The sequence below is a fragment of the Pelodiscus sinensis genome, chromosome 2, assembly GCF_049634645.1.
Source record: "Pelodiscus sinensis isolate JC-2024 chromosome 2, ASM4963464v1, whole genome shotgun sequence".
Lineage (NCBI taxonomy): Eukaryota > Metazoa > Chordata > Testudines > Trionychidae > Pelodiscus > Pelodiscus sinensis.
The window spans coordinates 225,388,945-225,409,897 of NC_134712.1; the positions used below are offsets into that span (position 1 = coordinate 225,388,945).

The 20,953-nt window shown below is 42.1% G+C and overlaps 1 protein-coding gene across 5 annotated transcripts in view; it reads left to right on the forward strand.

The window, feature by feature from the left end:
* The window catches only part of MYO3A (myosin IIIA), a 226,934-nt gene that overhangs the window by 31,213 nt on the left and 174,768 nt on the right, over positions 1-20,953 (forward strand). For all 5 annotated transcript variants that reach the window (XR_012902077.1, XM_006115285.4, XM_075922537.1 and 2 more), the window contains one exon: positions 2,202-2,336. Coding sequence is in view for 4 of the 5 variants with exons in the window: in XM_006115285.4 (XP_006115347.2) it covers positions 2,202-2,336 (135 nt within the window). In the remaining variant the exon portion in view is untranslated. The remainder of the gene's footprint in view (positions 1-2,201; positions 2,337-20,953) is intronic.

The following is a 20,953-nucleotide window of genomic DNA, read 5'->3' on the forward strand; positions in this document are numbered from 1 at the left end:
AAAGGCATTCACTAACCTCAGCAATATATGAAATACAATGCACCCCTTGTCTTTGACAGGTTGTTCCTGACATCTTTGGTCAATGACAGTTTGATTGCTGTTAGGACTTGGGAGGATCAGACTCTTAGGCAGAAACACAATCATGAACCATTTCCTGCAAATAGATAAAAACAGCACCAGGTGTAGGTGCACACCCAGAGTAATGGGATCATGCAGTCCTTATTACAACTGGTGACAGAATGCTTCTCGGCTCTGCCTGCCACCATAGCTGCTGCACCTCTGTGGACACAAGCATCATCAGTTCTGCCTCCAGCTGTTCATCCGGCTATGAGAAAGGTGTTGGATAAGACACACACATCTATTACAAGACAGCTAGAACAGTATTACCAACATGCTACAGAGCCCAGTGGCACCCTTCTATGGGTGCTGGCAAACTCCCGTGTGCTCTAGGGCTTCATCTGACATGGAGATCCCTGGGTGCACTGTTTTGGAAACCCCAGACAACATGAAACTTTCTTTAAAAGTATAAAGAGATTCAGTGGGACTCAAAAAGAAGCAATGGAATCTTGCCACATGCATTTGCAGAGACAGGGGAACTCAACAGCAGTGATATTTCTCTAGGACTCCCATCTCCCCATTTTTTACTCTGTTGTGTGAACAAATTAACAATGACTATTCTGACTTCACATTAAGGGAGCACTCAGGACGCACCCTAAAGAGAGGGTGGAACTTTGGAGCTGCCTTTGGTCAATGTTAGCTAAACCATCCAATATTCTTTGGCGTATAACTGCTTGGAGAGAGTTGAATACTGAAACTAAAACTAAAGCTGAGAATGATCAGCTTTAAACAGAAAGTCGTATATTTGTCATTTTCAGACTCAGTGCTGGAGGTTGATATGCACAGTATTTACTACATTTTAGAATGCCCCTAAATGGGTGATAAGTTTACAAAATGTATTAAATGTTTTTATTGAAATTAATTTACTGTTTATTATTATTATTTGTATTGCAGTATTGCCTGCAGCCCTGGTTGTGCATTAGAGCTCTATTTTGCTAGCCAGTATACAAACACAGAATCGTAGAACTGAAAGGGATCTCGAGAAGTCATCAAGTGCAGTCCCCTGCCCTCATGGCAGGACCAAACATTATCTAGAACATTCCTGACTGGTGTTAGTCTTATCTGCTCTTCAATATCTCCAGTGATGGAGATTCCACAACTATGACAATTTATTCCATTGCTTAACCACCCTGACAGTTAGGAACTTTTTCCTAATGTCCAACCTAAATCTCCCTTGCCGCAGTTTAAGCCCATTGCTTCATGTCCTATCATCAGACATTAAAGAAAATAATTTTTCTCCCTCCTCTTTCTAGCATGCTTTTGGATATTTGAAAAAAACAAATATTCTGCTCCAAAGAGCAACAAGCTAAAGATCTAAGAGAAAGGCTAGAGACGGGTAGACAGCAAAAGGGAGATGGAGGAGCACAAGGAAACAATGAGACATGATTGGTCAATAAGATTTAATCAAACTATCTATTAAGTTACTGCACAAACTATGCATTAAATTACTTGATGCTGTCATATTTTAGTAACTTTTCCTCATTCGGTAAAGGCTGCTAATATACTGGAACTGAACTCCTGTTTTCTGGCACATTGAGAAGGAGGTGAACCCAGATTACATCTTCCAGAACCTGGCCTTTAGCCCCAGAGAAGGGATTAACAAATAAATGGAGGGCAGGTGGTAAGGATATGTCTGTTCTCCCTCATGGTGGTACCAGGAAGAAAAGCTGCAAGTTCTCCCAGGGACTCAATAGAAGTCTTTCTGTCTGAAGTACAATCAATACTGCCGCCTTGGCTCCTGTCTATAGGACTTTGTAGCTACCCAAAAGTAACACAGTTTCTTCCTCATCCATTCTTTTGATGGGCATTTTGCCACTCCATGCTTTGCTTTAAATTGACAGATGGCAATGTAAGCCAGAGATTACTTTAGCCTTAATTCTGTATAGTTAAATAAATTCAAGGGGGCACTTTGATTGAACAGAAAGGAGTGTATGTTTTACAGTGTTGTAAATGATGCACTAATAGTTTCTATGATTTTACTTCATGTTTAGACAAAGTTTGAATTGATTGCACAATATGTGTTGATTTTCATATGGCCTTGGGTTTGCTAACGGCTATTTATATTTGTGATCTTGTGGCACTAGGACATTGATGAAGAAATTGAGGCCGAATACAATATTTTAAAAGCTCTCTCTGATCATCCCAACGTAGTCAAATTCTATGGAATGTACTACAAGAAAGATGTGAAGAATGGAGACCAACTTTGGTTGGTTCTTGAGGTAGGTAATTTCTAAATATTGAATTTCATTATTTTTATAAATGCAGTTTGTTTCCCAGCAGCATTACTTCACTTGGAAACCCACCATATCCAACACCACACATTTGTTGGACATTTTTCTCCAGTATAGCTGCTCAGTCCATAGATCAGGGCAACCTTTGGCACATGGTCTATCAGGGTTCCATTTGTGGGCCACAAGAAAAATCAAAGAATGATTTGAGAATTCAGGAGGGGCTAGAGACATCATCTGTGGCAGGAGCTGGCATTCTTTAGCACGTGGCCTGTCAGGGTAATCTGCTCTCAGGCCACAAGACATTTTGTTTATATTAACCATTCACAGGCATGGCTCCCCACAGCTCCATGTGGCCGCAGTTCTCTGTTCCCAGCCAATGGGTGCTGTGGGAGGCTGTGCCTGTGGATGGTCAACATAAGCAAAATGTCTTGTGGCCTGAGAGCAGATTACCCTGACAGGCCACGTGCTAAAGAATGCCAGCTCCTGCCACAGATGATGTCTCTAGCCCCTCCTGAATTCTCAAATCATTCTTTGATTTTTCCCTGGTTCCTGAATGCTCATCTAGTATATTTATTCCCTTAATGTTAATTTTATGTCTTTACAGTTAAGTTCTTAATAGCATTTGTACCCTATTCGGTGCTCCTCTCTTAATTTGTTTCTCATCTCAATACTTTTTTCCTTTCGTGAAGATTGGCATACAAATGTCTATCCAGAAGTGTTTGTTTAAACAACAAGGAGTTAAGACTAAGCATGCCCGTAAACTATAGTTAATGTGATGTGCTTTTCACAATATAGTACAAGTGAATTAAGTTCATAGTCTGTGTGTATAAAAAAACAAACAAAACAACCATAGAATAAAAATCTATCCACCTTCTGTCTCTTGTCTGTTTGCTTTTGATATTAATAAGAATTCCCCATGTAGAATAAAGGGGAAATAAGACCTGTAATTTGCATGTTTTATTCTTGACTTATGATTAATAAAAACTCAGGCGTAAAAAAGTACATTTGAAAAAAATGGCATTACAGTCTACAAAGGCCAGTCTTGCAAGTCCTTCATAGATGAAATACGTATTGATTTTATTGTGAAGGGATTTGCAAGATTGGATCCTAGATGCCCAGAATGCAAATGAACACTTATAGTAATGCAAAGTATGCTCTATTTATCTCAAAATCGAGATACTTATTGTTTCACGTGGGTTTGGTAATGATGAATTAAAAATATATTTCTTTTACCATTTACAAATTAGGGAATACAAAATTTCTTCTATACCAAACCTAACCAGTATTATAGGCTTATTCTGTAAATGAAGAGAAAGAAATTAGTTTGTGATACAGTATTATAGTATGTTAATTGTGGGGCAGAGTTTCAGCAAAGCTCATGTCCCTAATCAGAGCCAAATTTTCAAACGTTCTCAGCTCCTATTTACTGGCTAAAAAAGACTAGCCAGAATTACAAAAGTAGTGAGAACATTGCACGTGGGGTAGCACTGAAAATCTAAACCAGCTGTGGATGCTGAGCATTTGAAACGCTGTTTCTGAATTCTTTTGAAAACTCTGGCCCTAATAGCATTGCTGCAGAACAGTCAACAGAAGACAGGAAAGTGTTTTGAGTTTAACACTCGATATGCAAGGGTATGTAATTTACTTTGCATACTGTGGCATACTCTTCTTTTGGACACATTACCCTAATTGTACATGTAAAAAAACAAGTCACTTGTCAATATATTTATAGACTACAACAAGCCAAGCAATGTAATTAATTTTAATGTTTGTGTATATCTGTATGGATAGATAGATAGGTATGTTTGAAAATGTAAACTTGAAATAGATGATTGTACCTATTTGTTACTGAATTGGACCTATTTGTTAGGTCCATAAAAGGCTATTAGCCAGGAGATAAAATGGTGTCCTTGGCCTCTGTTTGTCAGAGGCTGGAGAGGGATGGCAGGAGACAAATCGCTTGATCATTGTCTTCGGTCCACCCTCTTTGGGGCACGTGGTGCTGGGCTAGATGGACCTTTGGTCTGACCCAGTACGGCTGTTCTTATGTTCTTATGAAACTTTCCGACCTTTAATAAAATGTTTGTTGGGGAAAAAATTGTAATGTGAAAGAGATGCCTTTGTTGAAATGTTCTCTTTCTTTTAGTCTATTTATAGCTTTTAATGATCCTTTTACCTTGTTTTTGAGTGTGATATAGCTATAAAAATGAAGGTACCTTCTCTTTGTTTAAAATATTTCTGAAAATATCTCCAGAAGGAAGAAATGTAACAGATTCCTATATATGGTGTTTAGTCATTTAGTCTCCCTTGTATCTATGGTCTAGTGAACTCTATTTATATTGGAATGTTCTTCAGGGAAAGATAATTTGTTGTTTTAGTAGAGATTAGGCCTATTGCTTTCCCCATGCCACATAGTGCAAATTCTGTGTTTGTGCTTACAGCATTTCCCTATGCACCTAACTTTATGGAGGGGGCTCCTTGCCCTTCCCCTCTCTGGAAAATAATCCAGAAGTTCCACCCCTCCATATAGACTGAGGAAACCTCTGAAGCCGAGGACTTTCCCATGTTCTCAGACGCTCCCCTGATGTTCCCCCTTGCATCCCAACCTGCAGGAATATACCTCACTGGGGAGAGGGAGGAAATAAGTTTCCACAAATTGGAATCTGAAACCTGGCAAATTATAGCAGGCTTTGAAAGCTGTGAGCTTATAGGTTTGGAGGGCGAAGAGTCCAGTTGAGAAAACTGATCCTGACCTCTTTGGAAATCCGCAGAGCTAGAGCTGCATGAAGGGGCTTCTGCGGGGAAAGGCAGAACTTACTGCTAAGGCCATACTCACTATTTTCAAGCCTCAAGCTTGGATCTGTAGATGCAGGCTCCTCTCCATACCATTTGAGGAGGGGAGCATGAGGATAAACCCCTAGGTTAATTCAGAGGCTTCCGCTTCTAAATATATAACAATAATAACATTATAATGTGTAACTAGCACAAGTTTTTATGAAAATATTAGGCTAATGAGATACAGGTGCGGTTGCTTTTCTGCTTTTTTTTGTGAAAGAGCAAACGCGCTCTTTTTGGGAGCCCTGTATACCTCGTTCTACGAGGAATAAGTGCTCCTCTGAAAAAGGAGGCTTTTCTGCCATTTGATCAAATGGCGGTAAAGCCTCTTCCAGAAAAGCAATTGGAAAAAGCTACGCAAATTGCGCTCCACAATTGCACTGAGTGGCCTCATAAGCACACTGCTCACAGAGAGCACTGGTAGCCACCCTTTTGCTAATCCAGGTAATGTTATCACAAATAATTTTTCCCAGTTGGTAAGTAGGAATCAACGCTCCAAGTCCTAAATGAGGATGATGGTTATTTTAAGTGTGTGTTTGTTCATAGGGGGTGAAATGCTGTACTAGTGGGATGCAGCTGAGGAACAACAAAGAAGCTTTTTTATAGACGAATACTTGGGCAATCCAGGGATGAGTATGTACAAAAAGCTGGAGTGATAAGATGGATGAGGGGATGGTCATATGCCAAAGACAAACACCGCAGCTGAAAGCTTACAGGACTGACTTGTGAAAATTTGCATAGGGTATGTCCTCACACTTTGCATAGTTTGGCAAGGAAACCGTTAATGGAGCAGGACAAAAGGAGGTGTCATCTGAGGAAACTGACTAAAATGGTTTCCTGGGGTGAGGAAAACCTTAGTTCAGGGAGGGCCCAGTGAAAAAAAAAGTTTGGTCTCGCATACAATTGCATTCCAGTGTGCAAAGCTCATTTGGCTAGGTGGAAGGTAGCTCATGTAACTGTTTGCACGTGTAATAAGGATAAATTTCTAGGGACTGGTTGGAATACCAGAGCTGCATTTCTATTGCTTTATCTCTTTAAGACTTGGACTTTTCTAAAAGGACAACAACATGGAAATCTAGTGAGCAGGGGGTGTGGGTCCAATAGAGGTCAGCCTTCTTGGAGATACATCAGCACTGGACCGCAGGAGCTATGTTTTTTGTAACAGAAATTGTAATGAACTGTTCCTGTTGGTCTGTGACTCTAACACCCAGGGAAAAACCCTACAGGAGGAGCCCTGAATATGCAGAGTCTCATATCTACACTGAAGCTCACATATTTGATCTAAGTCCCATTTCTTGAGGTTGGAGCCATCAGACTCTGTATAGCTAGGTTGCCACAAAAATTAAGAAATAAGAATATACATCATAATGTTGGATCTTGGAGGGATGATTAACTACTATGCCACTAGAGTGGGACACTAGCATAGCTGCACAAGTCCATGCAATTATATTTTTTTTCTATATTGCACTTCTGTCATTTTAGTTTTCTTGCTGCTAGGACAAGAAGGTTTGTGTTCAGATCTGAATTGGATTAATGCTAAGGACTGAAGTTATGGTTCAAGGCCAAAACCATGCTAATTTATAAATGCAGATTAGAAAGTGCTAGGCTTGGCAGAGGTTTTCATGAGATATCCGTCACATGTAGTAGAAATATCACAAAATCATCTGATCTCACAATATTTCAGCTCTCTTGAATGGAGAACATTTCCTGATCTCAGTGGTCCTCTTTGGCTGGAATATTAAAACGAATGGTTGTCCTTGCTTGACTTTGACCAAGTCTGACCCTTAAGTAGAAAACAGGCCCCTAGTGAAACTGTGAACCTCCTGACATTCAAAGGGATGAAAATTGGAGACTCAGTTAGGGGCATCACTAGTTTTAATGAGATCTGACACATTCTTCAGTTCATTAGTTGTTTATTGTGAGCAGTTTGCTTAATGAGGTAACTCCCACGATGTTAAGGATTTGTACTGATGATATTGTTCTGTGAGTCAAAACCAGATGAACACTAAGAAATACTTGTCTACAATGAGTTGAGGAGCCTGGTAACAACATACATATTTCCTGAGCTGGCCACAGCTCAGCAGGAAGTTGAGTTTAGATGGTATCTATAGTTAGGTTGACTCTGCACTGAGGCTGAGATTTTTATTTTTAAAACTGCCTAGAGTTTTGGAGGCCCAAGTTAAAGACCCTTCTGCCTAGATATTTGGAGGCTCCAGATCCTCTTGGTGGTTTTGAGCCTAAACTTCTGATTGTGTCGTAACCAAATTTAGATAACATAGCACCTGTTTTACTGAATCAGACCACAGGTACATCTTGTCCAGTTTCCTGTCTCACAGTGGCCGGAACCAAATGTTTCAGAGGAAATGTTTCAGAAGAAGCTGCAGGATGAACAGTGCAATAACCTGCCCCAAGGGGAAGTTTCTTCCTAACCTCCTTGGTTAGTGACTGGCTTATGCTCAGAAGCATCAGGGCATATGCCCTTCCTAAATTATTTTTTCTGTTAATGAAAACCTTCCTCCCAAGAATGACGTGTGAAATAGTTATTTGACATTTGTAAAGCACTCTGTAGTCGAAGAATTCTATGCAAGTGTTTACATATCAGAAACAAGGCTCTTCTAGAATGGGGAATATAGATCAGACAAATTGGGTTCCTCTTAAAAAAATAACGGGGCATCTTGTTGAAACAATGAAGTAGCAAGAGACTTTCAATTAATTGTGCCCTCAAACCTCCCATTCAGTGCAGATACAATCCATTAGTCACTGTCTAGAGTCTAGGCAGTATTGGATAATGGTACAATATCAAAAAATTTGACACAGAAAAATGTATCAAAAGCGAGCACATTTGTTGACAAAAAATTGAGTGGCCCTTTCCCTTTTCTCAGTATATTATGTAGTGTACATGCATGGCATATCTGCCAGTGCAAGTTGCAGCTCTAAAATCTGGGATTCTCTGATCTGGCAACATTCGTGGTCCGGCATGACCATGGATATTTCAGGGTCAGAGAATCCTGGCACGCTGCAGAGGGGTGGAGGCCCGGGAGCCGGTGCATGGTTCAGTTGGGCTGCGAGGGGGGAACCAGAAGCCAGCGCGTAGTTCAGCTGAGCTGTGGGGGTTGCGGGGACACCAGGAGCTGACGTGTGGTTCAGATGGGCTGCCGGGGGAGCCAGGAAGCCCAGTGGGAGGAGAGGGGGGGCTGGCAGTAGGGGTCCTGAAATGACTTCCCCTGGTCTGGAGAAATCCTTCATCCGAAATCAGTCAGGTCCCAAGGCTGGTGGACCAGGGAAGTTCAACCTGTTTTTGCAGAATAACTATGAAATTATTGCCTAACATTCCTCTCAAGATGCCAACACTCCAAATCTGAGAAACTATAAGATAAAGATTAAAAAAAATAAGAAGTAAAGGAAAACGAATAGTGCAAGAAACTTTAAGCAGCATTTGGTTTATTTATGCAGAATGAATAACATTTTATGTAATTTCAGTTTCCCAATGCAGCATTTCTCAATGAAATAGTCCATAGCCGTGACCATGACATAACAGTAACAGGGCTGTGCAGACTAATGTGCAACAGGATATAAACTCAATAGCATCCTTCTTTGGCCTAATACAGAGAGGTGCTGAATCCCTGCATTGGCACCAGTGGGAGTTGTGCCTGCGCAAGATATCCAACAGTCAGACTCATGACGAGGGACAGTACTTGAGAGGATTCTGCCAAGCTTACGAAGCTTTATCATTTGTACTTGGAGATGCCCACAGAAGAAATCTGACTGTTCATTTGTTAAAAATCTATTATAACTGCAACGAGCAGGCTGAGCAGCTTCATGTCAGCAGAGGTCAGCGTGATGAATTTGCTAAGGGGAAATCTGCTGCAGCCCTTTCCCTCCTGTTTGGGAAGGTGATGGTTGCTAGGAGAGGAAGGTTATGAGGCAATTAGAAGGCAGTCAGTGAGGGATGGATCACAGAGCAAGCTTTCTGAAGAGCCTGAGGAGGGGCATAGTGGTTGAAGGCAGCCAGAGAGCACTGTTTGGGACCCTATTCTTAAGGCCCAGCAGCTGAAGCATCTACTGTACTGTCCTTGCCTGTCCAGGACTGTGTCAGGACAAAGATTAGCAGTCCAGTATTACAGAGATCCACTGGGATGATAGAACTGTTTTAGCTACTGCTCTGTTATAGCTACTTTATTAGCTTAACAATTGGACAGCATCTATGTTTATAATTCAGGAATGTTACTTAAACTTTTGGAAAACAGCCAAATCCCATTTTAAAAACTGATATAGATACTTAGGAGCCTGAATCTCATTGGGAGTTAGTGTAATTTAAGATCCTATGGGTATGTATACACTACCACCCTAGTTCGAACTAGGGTGGTTAATGTAGGCAACCGGAGTTGCAAATGAAGCCCGGTTAGGACTCCGTGCCCATGGCTACACACGGCACGAACTAGGTAGTTCGGATTAGGCTTCCTATTCCGAACTACCGGTACACCTCGTTCCACGGGCACCTCGTTCGTGTAGCCGCGGGCACGGAGTCCGAACTAGCAGACATTTAAAAATGGCGGCGCCCGGCAACATGCAAATGAAGCCTGGGAAATTCAAATCCTGGGCTTCATTTGCAACTTGGTTCCCTACATTAACCACCCTAGTTCGAACTAGGGTGGTAGTGTAGACATACCCTATGTGCCTACATCAATTTTGAAAATCAAACTTGCAATTCTAAAACAAATAGGGACTCTTGAAAACGTTATCCATCAACAATATATTTTCAGCATTTAGAAAATATGAAACTTCACTATTTTTAAATGATAGATGTTTCTGATTATGCAAATAAGTAGAGGTAGTTGAAAAACTCACAGCTGAACAGCTCTTTAGCAGAAAATGCTGTTTTGTCAACATGAAAACGTTTAGCAGAAACATGTTAATGTCAGCAGCTTTTTTTGAATGAAGAGTGATGAAATGAATGGTAAATATATACTTCATTATTTAGATAATGTTCAAATATTATATCTGGATTTTATCATTTAATTTCATTTTGCTTTATTATAACATGGATTTTAACACTATGCATTCAACACTACAATATATTTAATATAGTTTCAATAATGTTGAAACATAATACACATGTTGGTGTTTTTGGATTACAATATAGGAATTTTAACTTTACTTTTCATATTGATTCAGAATGAAAGCAAATTTTGAAATGTCAGAAGTTCCATTTTCTGACCAACTAATACTTGTGCAGGCAACATTTGAAATAGCAAAAGAAAGAAACTGATAGCACTGATCAGCTAGCAAGTCATAATCTGGATGGGGTGCTATTAATTGAAATCCTACCAATGCACCTTTGTTCTGATTTACAAACCTTTCCTGGTTCAGTTTTGTATTCCTGAGCAGAGGTCATCTGTCATACAAGAGTATATAGCAGTTTGTGATTTGAGCCTCCCTCTCTGAAGAGTAACTTCATTGACTTTTGCACCAGCTAGTCCCTTTAATGTTGAAAAATTGTCTCTGTCTGTCTGTCTATCCTTAGTGCTACACTACTTCAGTCAAATTAGTGTGCTTTAAATTCTTCCTTCAGGTTGTCTCTGGAAGTTAATTAAAAATGCTAATCACACACAGATAATTCCAAAGAATTATGGAAGAATTATCACAAAGGATTATTGTGATCCACTTGGCAGCAAAGTGTGCTCATTTGAAACCTGCCTGGAGTGATGCTATGTTATATTATTTGACTTTGATCTTTAACAGTTAACATCAAGGGCATTCATTTAATTCATGCTCATCCCACAGAAGAAATTAAAATTGTACAAATATTTAAATTCATTTTAAGTCCTTGGTGGGCCTGTCTTTATAATGCTAGCTCTTTTTTTAAAAGTAGGGAATAGATCCTAGTTGTCCTACCTCGATTTTCTGTACCTCAGTACCTTCGGTGGTCTGGACTGTCGGTGTCAGCGTCGTCTGGCCCGGGTCGTCCTAGCACTCTCCTGACAGGACCTCTACTTTGTTGGTGATGATAAACTTTCAGCTGCATGTGTAACAGCCGGTGCTCCCTTTATCTAGAGTGTTAGACCCCGTGCTCTTGGGTCAACACAGGAGATCTCTGAGAGCCCTCAGAAACGATAGATGCAGGCAAGGTTTGAAATCAATTGAGCAGGTTTATTGTCAAATGCGAAGCTCTAATGGTTGGTAACAGAGATCCTACAATGTTACCCCACTGTGCATTATGGTCCGTGTTGACAAGGTACCAACACCAGGCAGGCCTATTGCCATATAACAGATATTAACAGCAGTTAGTCAGAATTAAGCTACTGTGCGTTCTGTAAGTTTAGGCAATGACACCTGCCGTTCAGGCGCCTAGTGCGCCCCTCCCCGCCCCCCCGCCTCCCGGTCGGCCGGAGAGCACCCTTTGAGGTGTCTTTTTATAGATAGGTACAAACAACTTACATCACTTATTTACATACCAGGTTGCCACCTGGGATGAGGTATACCTGGGTGGTCGACAAATACCTTTGATGTCGCCACCCGCGTGTCCAGACTATCACGCTGAGCTGACAAACAGCTGATTAGCTGTTTGTCGGCTCAGCGCGGCAGCCATGTAAATTTAAATGAAGCGGCGATTATTTAAATCTCCGCTTCATTTTCCTATGTCTGGTAGCCTAATCTACATGCCTCTGGCGACAGAGGCATGTAGTCTAGACGTACCCTAAGGGACCCAGAGGTCCCAGTTACTGTGGCAGCGGAGGCAGCCAGAACCCTGGGCTCTTTAAATTGATTCTGGAGCACTGAACTGCACACTCTGGGCAGTGCTAAGGAATGGGGAGCATGCCACCCTCCAGGTGACACTGGGGGCTGCCATGGTGCACTATGGATAGCACTCAGGGCTGGTTGTCCCAGGCTTTGCCCATTTTGCCAAGGTCCAGAGCCAGGGCCCACCTACATCTTGCCCAGGGACCTACAGAAGCTGTTGGTGCCTTTGACTGGTATAGTTAAAATAGTGCAAGCTTCCTATAGCAGATACAGTTACATCAGAGTAAAAATGCTTTGTACTTCCACAGAATTTCTTTTATAGGAAGAGGAGTAAGCTGTACCAATCTAAAGCAACTTTGTGTCAGTACAGTTGAATCCACACTAGGCATTGCTAGAATGGTTAAAAACGAAGTCAGACCCCTAATCAAAATACTTACAACATTGCAAAGACTGTATTCAGACCACGTCTACCCGAGACTATTGAGTATGGTTGACTAATGCAAAGTGTAGCAAATTGCAAGAGGTTTTTTTGCTTTATATTCATTCATGGATTTCAAAGCTGGAAGAGACCAGGTTGGATTTGAATCCACTTTCTATTTAAAGTCAGGACAAGAGCTGATCTTTAAAAAAAAAAAAAATCCAATTTTGATTTTAAAAATTCCAATGATGGAGAATCACCCACAACTTCTGATATTTTCCACTTAATTTCTAATCTGAATTTGACTAGAACTTCTAGCCATTGTTGCTCATTATTCCTTTGTCTGCTTGATTGAAGAGCCCTTTTACCAAATTTCTGTTCCTCATGTGCGTTCTTATAGAGTCTGTCCATACAGCAATAAAATTTGCAAGGCACAGCTGTGGCTGGCTCAGGTCAGGTGACTCAGGCTTGCAGTGCTCAATTGCTATGTAGGCATTTGGGCTTGGACTCTCCACTCTTGCATGGTCCCAGAGAGGCTTCAGCCCAAACCTGAATGTCTGCATAGCAGTTTTTCAGTCTCAGAGCCTGAGCCCAAGTCAGTTGACTCAGACTAACTGTGTGCTTTTTATGGCTGTGTATCTGCACCCATAGACTGTGATCAAGTTATCCCTTAATCTTCCCTTTGATAAGCTTAGCAAGTTAAGTTTTGTGAGCCTTTCACTAAAAAGCATGTTTTCCCCTCTTTTTATCATTCTCATGCCTCACCTCTGAAACCTCTTCATTTTTTTCAACATCCTTCTTAAATTGTAGAAATACTGTTACCAGTTCTGGTTCCAGTAGTGGTCATACACATGATAAACACAGAGATTGTATTAGCTTCCTACTCCTGACAGTCCCCTTTTTACATCCAATGATCTACTGAAATATATATACACATATGCTAATATCTCAGGAATTCAAAAATGTTCTAGTATCCACAGCTGTCTGGCTGTGTACTATTTAGAGCATCAATATTCTGACTTAGAAACTGCTCATCAATACTCTCCTTGGGGCTGCTGTGGGTGCCATACACATAGAAGGTACAGCTACTCTACAGAAAGTCTTAGCTGTTTCCCAGAAATGGTGGATCTGTACTAAAACACGCAGTGCTGTAAATACTAATGCTACTTGATGACAGGCATTGTGCGCACCATATCGTGAGAACTAACTCAGAATTTAGTGGTTAAAAAAAGTCTCCTAAATTCTGTATACATCAAGACATTCAGTGTTAGCAGCCACAATGTTGCAGCACTGCTGGAAATGAATACAATATTTTCTTGGCTAGACAAGGCCAGAGGGAATGACTACTGCACAGTGACACGCAGTAAAGTCACTAAGGGGTTTTCGAACTGTCTCGCAAAATCATTCACTCCCTCCCCATCCTGACTTCCTCATTGCTGTGTGGCAAAAGGCACAGCATATATAGCATGAGGGACCTTAGTGCTGTTGGACAGAATGCACATATTCAGTGAATAATCCCAATCACTTCCAAATCTTTGGCAATCCTAATAAGCTTGAATATAATCAAAACAAAGTGGAGCCTTAGAATTCATTATTTACAATTCTCTCCCCCATCCCCACTATTCTAATAACCCTTTAAATGAACCACAACAACATTATTTACATATGCATTAGACAAAGAAAGGTACATGTCTCATTAAAATATGGCTAATAGTTTAGAATCTTTCACTGACCTGTTTTACATAGAAACATTTGGGGCCACATTGTATGTTGAGTTTTCATGTGTAATTTCATTTAATGGTAAAAGCCACTGAACTGTATTTTTGTAAGTCTACAGAACATTGTTTTATAATCCACTATTTAAGCCTAATTACACATTTTAAAAGACATCACTCTTGGGAATGGTGAAAATGGCAGGTCTAATTGCTGGATTAGATTGGAGGTTTTTTTGTTCACAGTTAGAGTCGAGACACTGATAGTGCAATTCCAGCCTGGAACGTGGTTTGCCATGAAAAGAGAAACCAACAGTTTTCCACACTAAACACAGTGCAGTAGTGTCCCTCTTATAAGACAGGCTGTAGAAGCCACCGGTTTGACATCAAATTATAGGAGCAATGTGACTCTAATGCTGCATCAGTAAAATGTCACCCCAGCTTCCCTACGGGAAGGTGCAGGCATATCACCCATCCATTCCCACTGGTGTTTCTCTAACTGATAACTAAACAGCATAACCTTCTTTTTGTCTGGATTGAGCTTCAGCCAGTTTCCTGTCAGAAAAACTCCCATCTGTTAGACACTAAGAGAGGCAAGAAACCATAGCATCTTAGCTTGGTTTAAAAAAGAGCCTTCTACTTCTATGATCTCATCACACTGTGCCAGAAATGTGGTACTGATTTGGCTTCTGGCTCATTATCTTGGATTTTCTGTAGGAGGGCTGATAGTTTCTCTGGGCCAGGTAAATAAATATGTTTGTCTTGATAATGGCTCTTGACCACAGCAGTAAGATTAATCAGGCTAGACTATGTTCTATTTTCAGAAGAGGATATGTAAATATCTTCTTCCAATCTCACTTTCAAAAGCAGATTTTTCAAAAGTGAAAGTAGTCTGGACGCTTTTTTTTTCTGGAAAAAACACTCTTCCTTAAAAAATGAGGTTTACGCAATTTTTTCGAAAAAAGGGTTTCCACTTTCGAAAGTGAGATTGGAAGAAGATATGCAAATTCCCAGAGAATTTGCATATCCTCTTTTGAAAATAGCACGTAGTTTAGACATACCATCACACTACTTAGGACTTTGCTGCAGCCAATATGGGCAGTGACTCCCAAAATACTGATGCATGAGGGGACCCAGGGCATTATATGTAGGCAAGAACTAATCCCTGTAACTCAAACCTCATCATTTAACATGACCAGCTGGAAGCTCTGGCTGGTGGAAGGGTGACCACGGACAGCAGGATGATTGCAGTAGGGCTGGTACAACCCACACACATACTGGTTGTGGTGCATTGTCCCTTGTAATGGCACATTAAACCACTTACAGAGACAGCTCTGCCCACTCCCAGCCCGATCCTTCCTGGCCACCTGAAGGGCCTAGAAGCCAACCTGCCGCACCACGGAACCAACATTCCCCAGCAGCTGCAGGGAGCCTGGCTGCTACACTTAAGCCTCAGCTTTCTCTGGTAGTCAGGGTGTGTGGGCAGTTTTGGAAAGTCTGTGCCTTCCCTTGCCTACATTACCAGATTCCCATGCCATGTGCTCTGTTATTTTGCTTCAAAAATCTGGACTTTCTTGTGTCCCTTTCAGTGTGTCTGCCATAGGGATAGCAAGGAAGCTCATGCAAGAGACTGGATGGGAGCAGGGCGGGAGGCGGTGTCTGTTGCTATGACAACACAGGCTGGAAGGTGGGGTGTGTCTGTAAAATGTTTGAACCCTCTGAACTCCACCTCTTGCCTGGTCTCGACTTCCTTTTTTAAAAACTTGTGTGTTGCTTGGTTTGGGGCTTTTTCGGTTCTTTAAATAGTTTGTTGCTTGTTTTGGGACTTCTCCTCTGGGGGCATGTCAACACTAGGAAGTTATTTCAAAATAACTACATTTGAAACAACAACTTCCAAAATAACTATTTTGAAGTAAGCTTTATTCACAAGGAAAGCAGGAGTACAGATTTCAAAATAATCAAGCCATTATTTTGAAATAATGGGCTTGGTAGTGTGGACGCTTTTCTTATTAATTCAAAATAAGGGGGTGTAGTGAGCAGGGGCAGCTGCTCACCGACCCAAAGGGGGAGGAACCCCTCTCCGAGCCCAGGTGGGCCACACGTGGTCCTGCCCCTTTAACTCCCTTGGAGCCAAGGGGCAGGGTGAGTAGTATAAAAGCCCAGCCCAGGCGTTCAGTAGGGCCCCAGCCAGAGGAAGTAGAAGCCTGCCCCAAGCTCTTGAGCGGGGTGGCAACTGAAGACCTGGCTGAAGCTGAGAATTGGCCCAGACTGCCGGGCCCCCACACCAACAAGGAAATGTTTCTAACCCTGCTTGAGAGTTCAGACCCCAACAACCCCAAGAACCTGCCGGGACCATGGAGCCAGGTATACTCTGAGAGGGAGTTTGGAAGTTGTCCAGGGGAAGCCGACACCAGTCAGGCTGACCTCATTGTACTGTTGTGTGTCAGTGTGTTGCAGGCCAGATCCCTGCTCACCCCAATGGTAGCCTGGGTTGCCATTTCTAGGGCCCTGGGCTGGGACGTGGTGGAGCAGGGAGGGCCTGCGTCCCCCCTGCCACTCCACATACTGGGTGACTGTCTCCCTCACTCTTGCCAGTGAGCTATGTGTTTGCCTGTCCTGTCCTGCACCAAGGCCAGGGCTTACTAACTGCTGAACTCTGTTTGTTTGACGGCTCGCCCTATTCTCAGGGCCTGGGCTTGAAGGTGATAACTGGACATTTATTCAAGGGCCTGAGCACAGGTCTGGGGTAAAGGGCTGAGCCAGGTGGCTTACCGGGGGGAGGGAAGGGTTATTTCAAAATAATTCCCTAGTGTAGACCAGGACTGGGAGAGCCTGCTGATAGTTTTGTATTTCCAGTGAGAGAGCATGATTAGGGTTGCCAGATGGTTGAATCAAAAATACCGAACACCCACCCCTTCCCAAAACAAATAAACAAAAAAAACACTGGGAAAAAATTCTGTTGAAGGGGGGAAAAAAAGGAGGGGGAGACCAAAGTTGTTGAGCCAAAAAAAAAAAAGGACTCCAAGGATTTAAGTAAAAATAAATAAATAAATAAAATAAAACAGCATGTCCCCTTTAAGAGTGAGTTCAGGGATAGGAACAGCGGAGTGGCTGAGCACTAAGACTAAGCATTGCTTCCCCTAGGTCTTTTGGCTGGCAGCCATTTTGTGCCGGCAGCCTTGGGGAACCAGGTAAGCAGGAGGGCTGGGGGTGTTGGGGCTGGAGGAGGTTGGGGGGGGGGGAGGCCGGGCGCTGAGTGTTTGTAGGATTGCCAGGTGCCAGGCATTTTCGTCTCCTGGTAGGGGAAAAATTCAGAGAATACCGGACAGTATTCTCTGAGTTATCCGGCTGTGCACCAGACGGAAGACTGGCGTGGGCGGGGGGAGCAGCTGGAAGGCGGGGCCATGATCGGCGCTACGAGCCTGTGATTGCACAGAAGCCTGGAGGGGGTGGGGAGAGTGGCTTGGACTCCCAACCACTCCCCCCACCCTCACCAGGCTTCTGCGTAATCACAGGCTCCCAGTGCCGATGGCAGCCCTGCCTCCCAGCCTGGTAGTCCCAGCTGGAAGGTGGAGTTGTGATCGCTGCTCTGGGCGCTCCAGAACGGGGTTATTATCCCGCGTTCCCATGTGTCCGGTATGTTTTGGGAGACCATCTGGCAACCCTACTTTCAAAATGCCTTGAGTGGAAGATAAATGGAGAAGTCCATAATGGACTTTAGCCTACTCTTCAACACAGTATTTTTGTTTAGCTATAATTGCCCCTTTCAAACCAACATTTCATACTTTGATCCATTACAATTCTGAATCAGACTTGATTTATCCATTTCTAATAATGTGCCTTTTTTTGCTTTCCAATTATAGTAATTTCCCTTTCTGAGTTATAGCTTATTTTTCAAAGATCAAAGGGGTTTTTTTGGACTACATGTAGCATTCAGCTTTTCAAAATTTAGTAAATACTTATTTTTTCTGCAGAGTAATATTTGAAATTGTTGTGTGGTGTGCACAGTCCATGTCTTTTAGGCCACTGCACAACATTATTGCATACTTTACTTAGGCATTTACTGTACATATATATTAGCTATCATTGACTTCTAACATTGTTTTTGTTATCAAGAAGTAAAGCAAAGTGCAGGGGAATATTAAAGATTAATGTTCAAAATGTACAAGTAAAATCTAAATGCTGTCCCTTTGATATTGCTTTTATGTAAAAAAGTGCAAAATTTTTCTAAGTTTTCTATTTTTGTAAATTTCCTTTTGCATTTACGAATAAAGCTCTGGCCTACATGCTGTTCCTGACCTTTTAATTATGCTAGCTCTGAGTCTCTAAAATTACCCTTCAATTTTGTTTGATTAAGGATAATGAAGGTAGTATTATACTGCAGCTGTGTTGCAAAGCTATAGTTAAAGCTCTTTCAGACTTTCTACTATAAATACCTTTCCATGGGGGGTTAGATCTTGATGGTTTTTAATTGCACTAGTCCAAATCAGAGTATACAATTTGTTAATCGGTACTACTCCTGTTTCAAAGAGGAGTATTACAAAGTGCATTTGGGATCTTTTAGCAGGGTCCAAATGGATAGCTAGTGCAAGGCATGCTAATGCACTGTAGATTTACACCCCAGCTACACACATCTATTTTCTTGTGGGGGAAGAGGCAGTCACTTCTTAGTTGATTTTCCATGGTTTTAGACATTTTTATGTAACTTTAGCACCACATGGCTAAGATGGAGTCTGCTCTATGGGCATCTCTGGTCAAGAAAAGGAACACAGCAGGGAAAGTCCTTTGCAAGGACACATGTTCCGACCCTCTAACCCCATGAAGTGAACACAAACACACACTGGAATAGTACAATAAATGTAAGGAACAGAAATATTTATTTACGGAAGGATGAATGGAGAAAAACAAGAGAAGGAAAGATAAGGGGAGCAGGAAAAGAGTTACATTTAACACAAAGGTCCTCAGGCCCAGTGGTACCACAGTCTGAAAGGGAAGACACTAGCCAATATGTTTACACTCAAAGTTCAGGAGTCCTGGGCAAAGTTCCAGTTCAGTAGTGAGTCTTGGTTGCTCCTAGGCATCTTTGGCACCAGTAAACTTTCTGCAACAAATCCTTCCAGTACCCTCTTCTGCCTCTCTCTGCAAACACACACAGAGCGACAACCTTTTCTCTTAACTAGCTAACAAATTCCCTCCTTTTTCCCAATGCAAAGTCACAAGTTCCACTACTCATGGTCCCACATAGTTCTGGATAGCAAAGACACTGGGTCCACCTCTGGTTTGTCCTTCTTAGTTGATTCCTACCTGGCATGGTACTCCTCCTGGTTCCTGTTCTAAGGTGTCCCCAGGTGGCTGTTTTGTCTCTACTAGGCTTTAGGCAGGTTCTTGGCTGCTTCACTTCCAGGCCTTCTGAACAGAGCTCTAGAGACATATATCCAGTCACTCTCCCTCATTCCACAGCATTTCTACTTCCTGGAAAAATCAGTATTTCTTCCCTTCAGGAAAAAGATTTAAAGCAGGGGTGGGGAACCTAAGATTTGTGGGCTGGATGCAGTCCCCAGTTTGCCTGGTTCTGGCCCCTGAAGTTTGGGGTGTCCTCCCCCCCAGCATTGGGGAGCCCACACTGGTGAGGTGCGGGGTTTTTTTTGTTTCTCACTTGTGTGCAGCCCCCGACTGATTTTTCTGTGGGTCAGTGGCCCCTACCCCTGATCTAAAGGATCCATATTCTGTAAACCCTGAAGAGGTTACATTTACTAATACATAAATAACACAGATTATTTTATCAGAATGTGCTTTCACTAGGCATATTGCTGATAATTGTCAATACACCTGTTATACGACATCCTCATTTATTTTGTTTATGCCACATCCGTTACAAGAAAAAACGTAATATATACATGTTATACAGACTTATTCAAAATTTTATTGGGATTGTCTTTCCCCCATGTCTATAAAGGCAGGTGCCTCTGTTATTTTTAGTACAACTGTGCAAGATTCAGCAGGAAGGGACAATGTTAACACAGTTCAAAACCACCTAAAATAGCTTAATTCTACATCATCATGTTACAGGGCTCTAGTTGGATGTCTTGATTCCTCCCCAAAGTAGAAATGAGTGCTGGGCACAGCTGAGAATTTCCCTTTTCCACAGTGATGAAGGTCCTATATGTAGTACTGCTGGGTCACAGGATCTCAGTTTTTAAAACTGTAACATCTTTATACCTAACAAAGTTGTTAATAGCCTGTGCTGAACCTTGCCTGTGCTGGCCTTTTGAGCTGAGGTAATTTCTGAAAAATTCCATGTCTTGAAGCCATCAGCAGAATCAGTCTCCTAGCAACCCAGCAAGCACAGCTGGTTTGCAAGAAGCTATCTGATTGACTAGATCATTTGTTTGGTCAGGACAGACAGATGGATTTTTTTTTAAGCCCAGCAGCAGCTCAATGTGTTCATGCCTACAGATGCCCTCCTTCCTGTGACTACCATCCCTCACATTGTCCCGATCCTGCTATTAGTTCTGTTCCTGCTTTCTTCTCCCAATCCCTGCTAGTTCCTACTGCCTCACCTTGCACCTGGTTCTGGCTTCCTCACCCTGACCCTGATTCCAGCTCTGACTCCTGATGTAGCTATTGATTCCTGATCCCATTTCTGACCCTTGGCTTGGCTGTTAGTTCATCGTTCTGGCTCTTTGACTCCTGAGACGGTTTTGTTTCCTGATTCTGGCCCTGACTGTTGATTTGTATCTGCTTCCTGGCTCTTACTCCACCCACTAGGCCTGATTTTTCCATGGGCCAGTCTAAAATAGAGGGGAAGAAAGGAGGAAATATCTGTATAGCTGGTTGATTTTTTTAAGGTAAATATTTGAAGCTGTTTTCAAGAGATGAATAAATTCCAGGGGATGGAT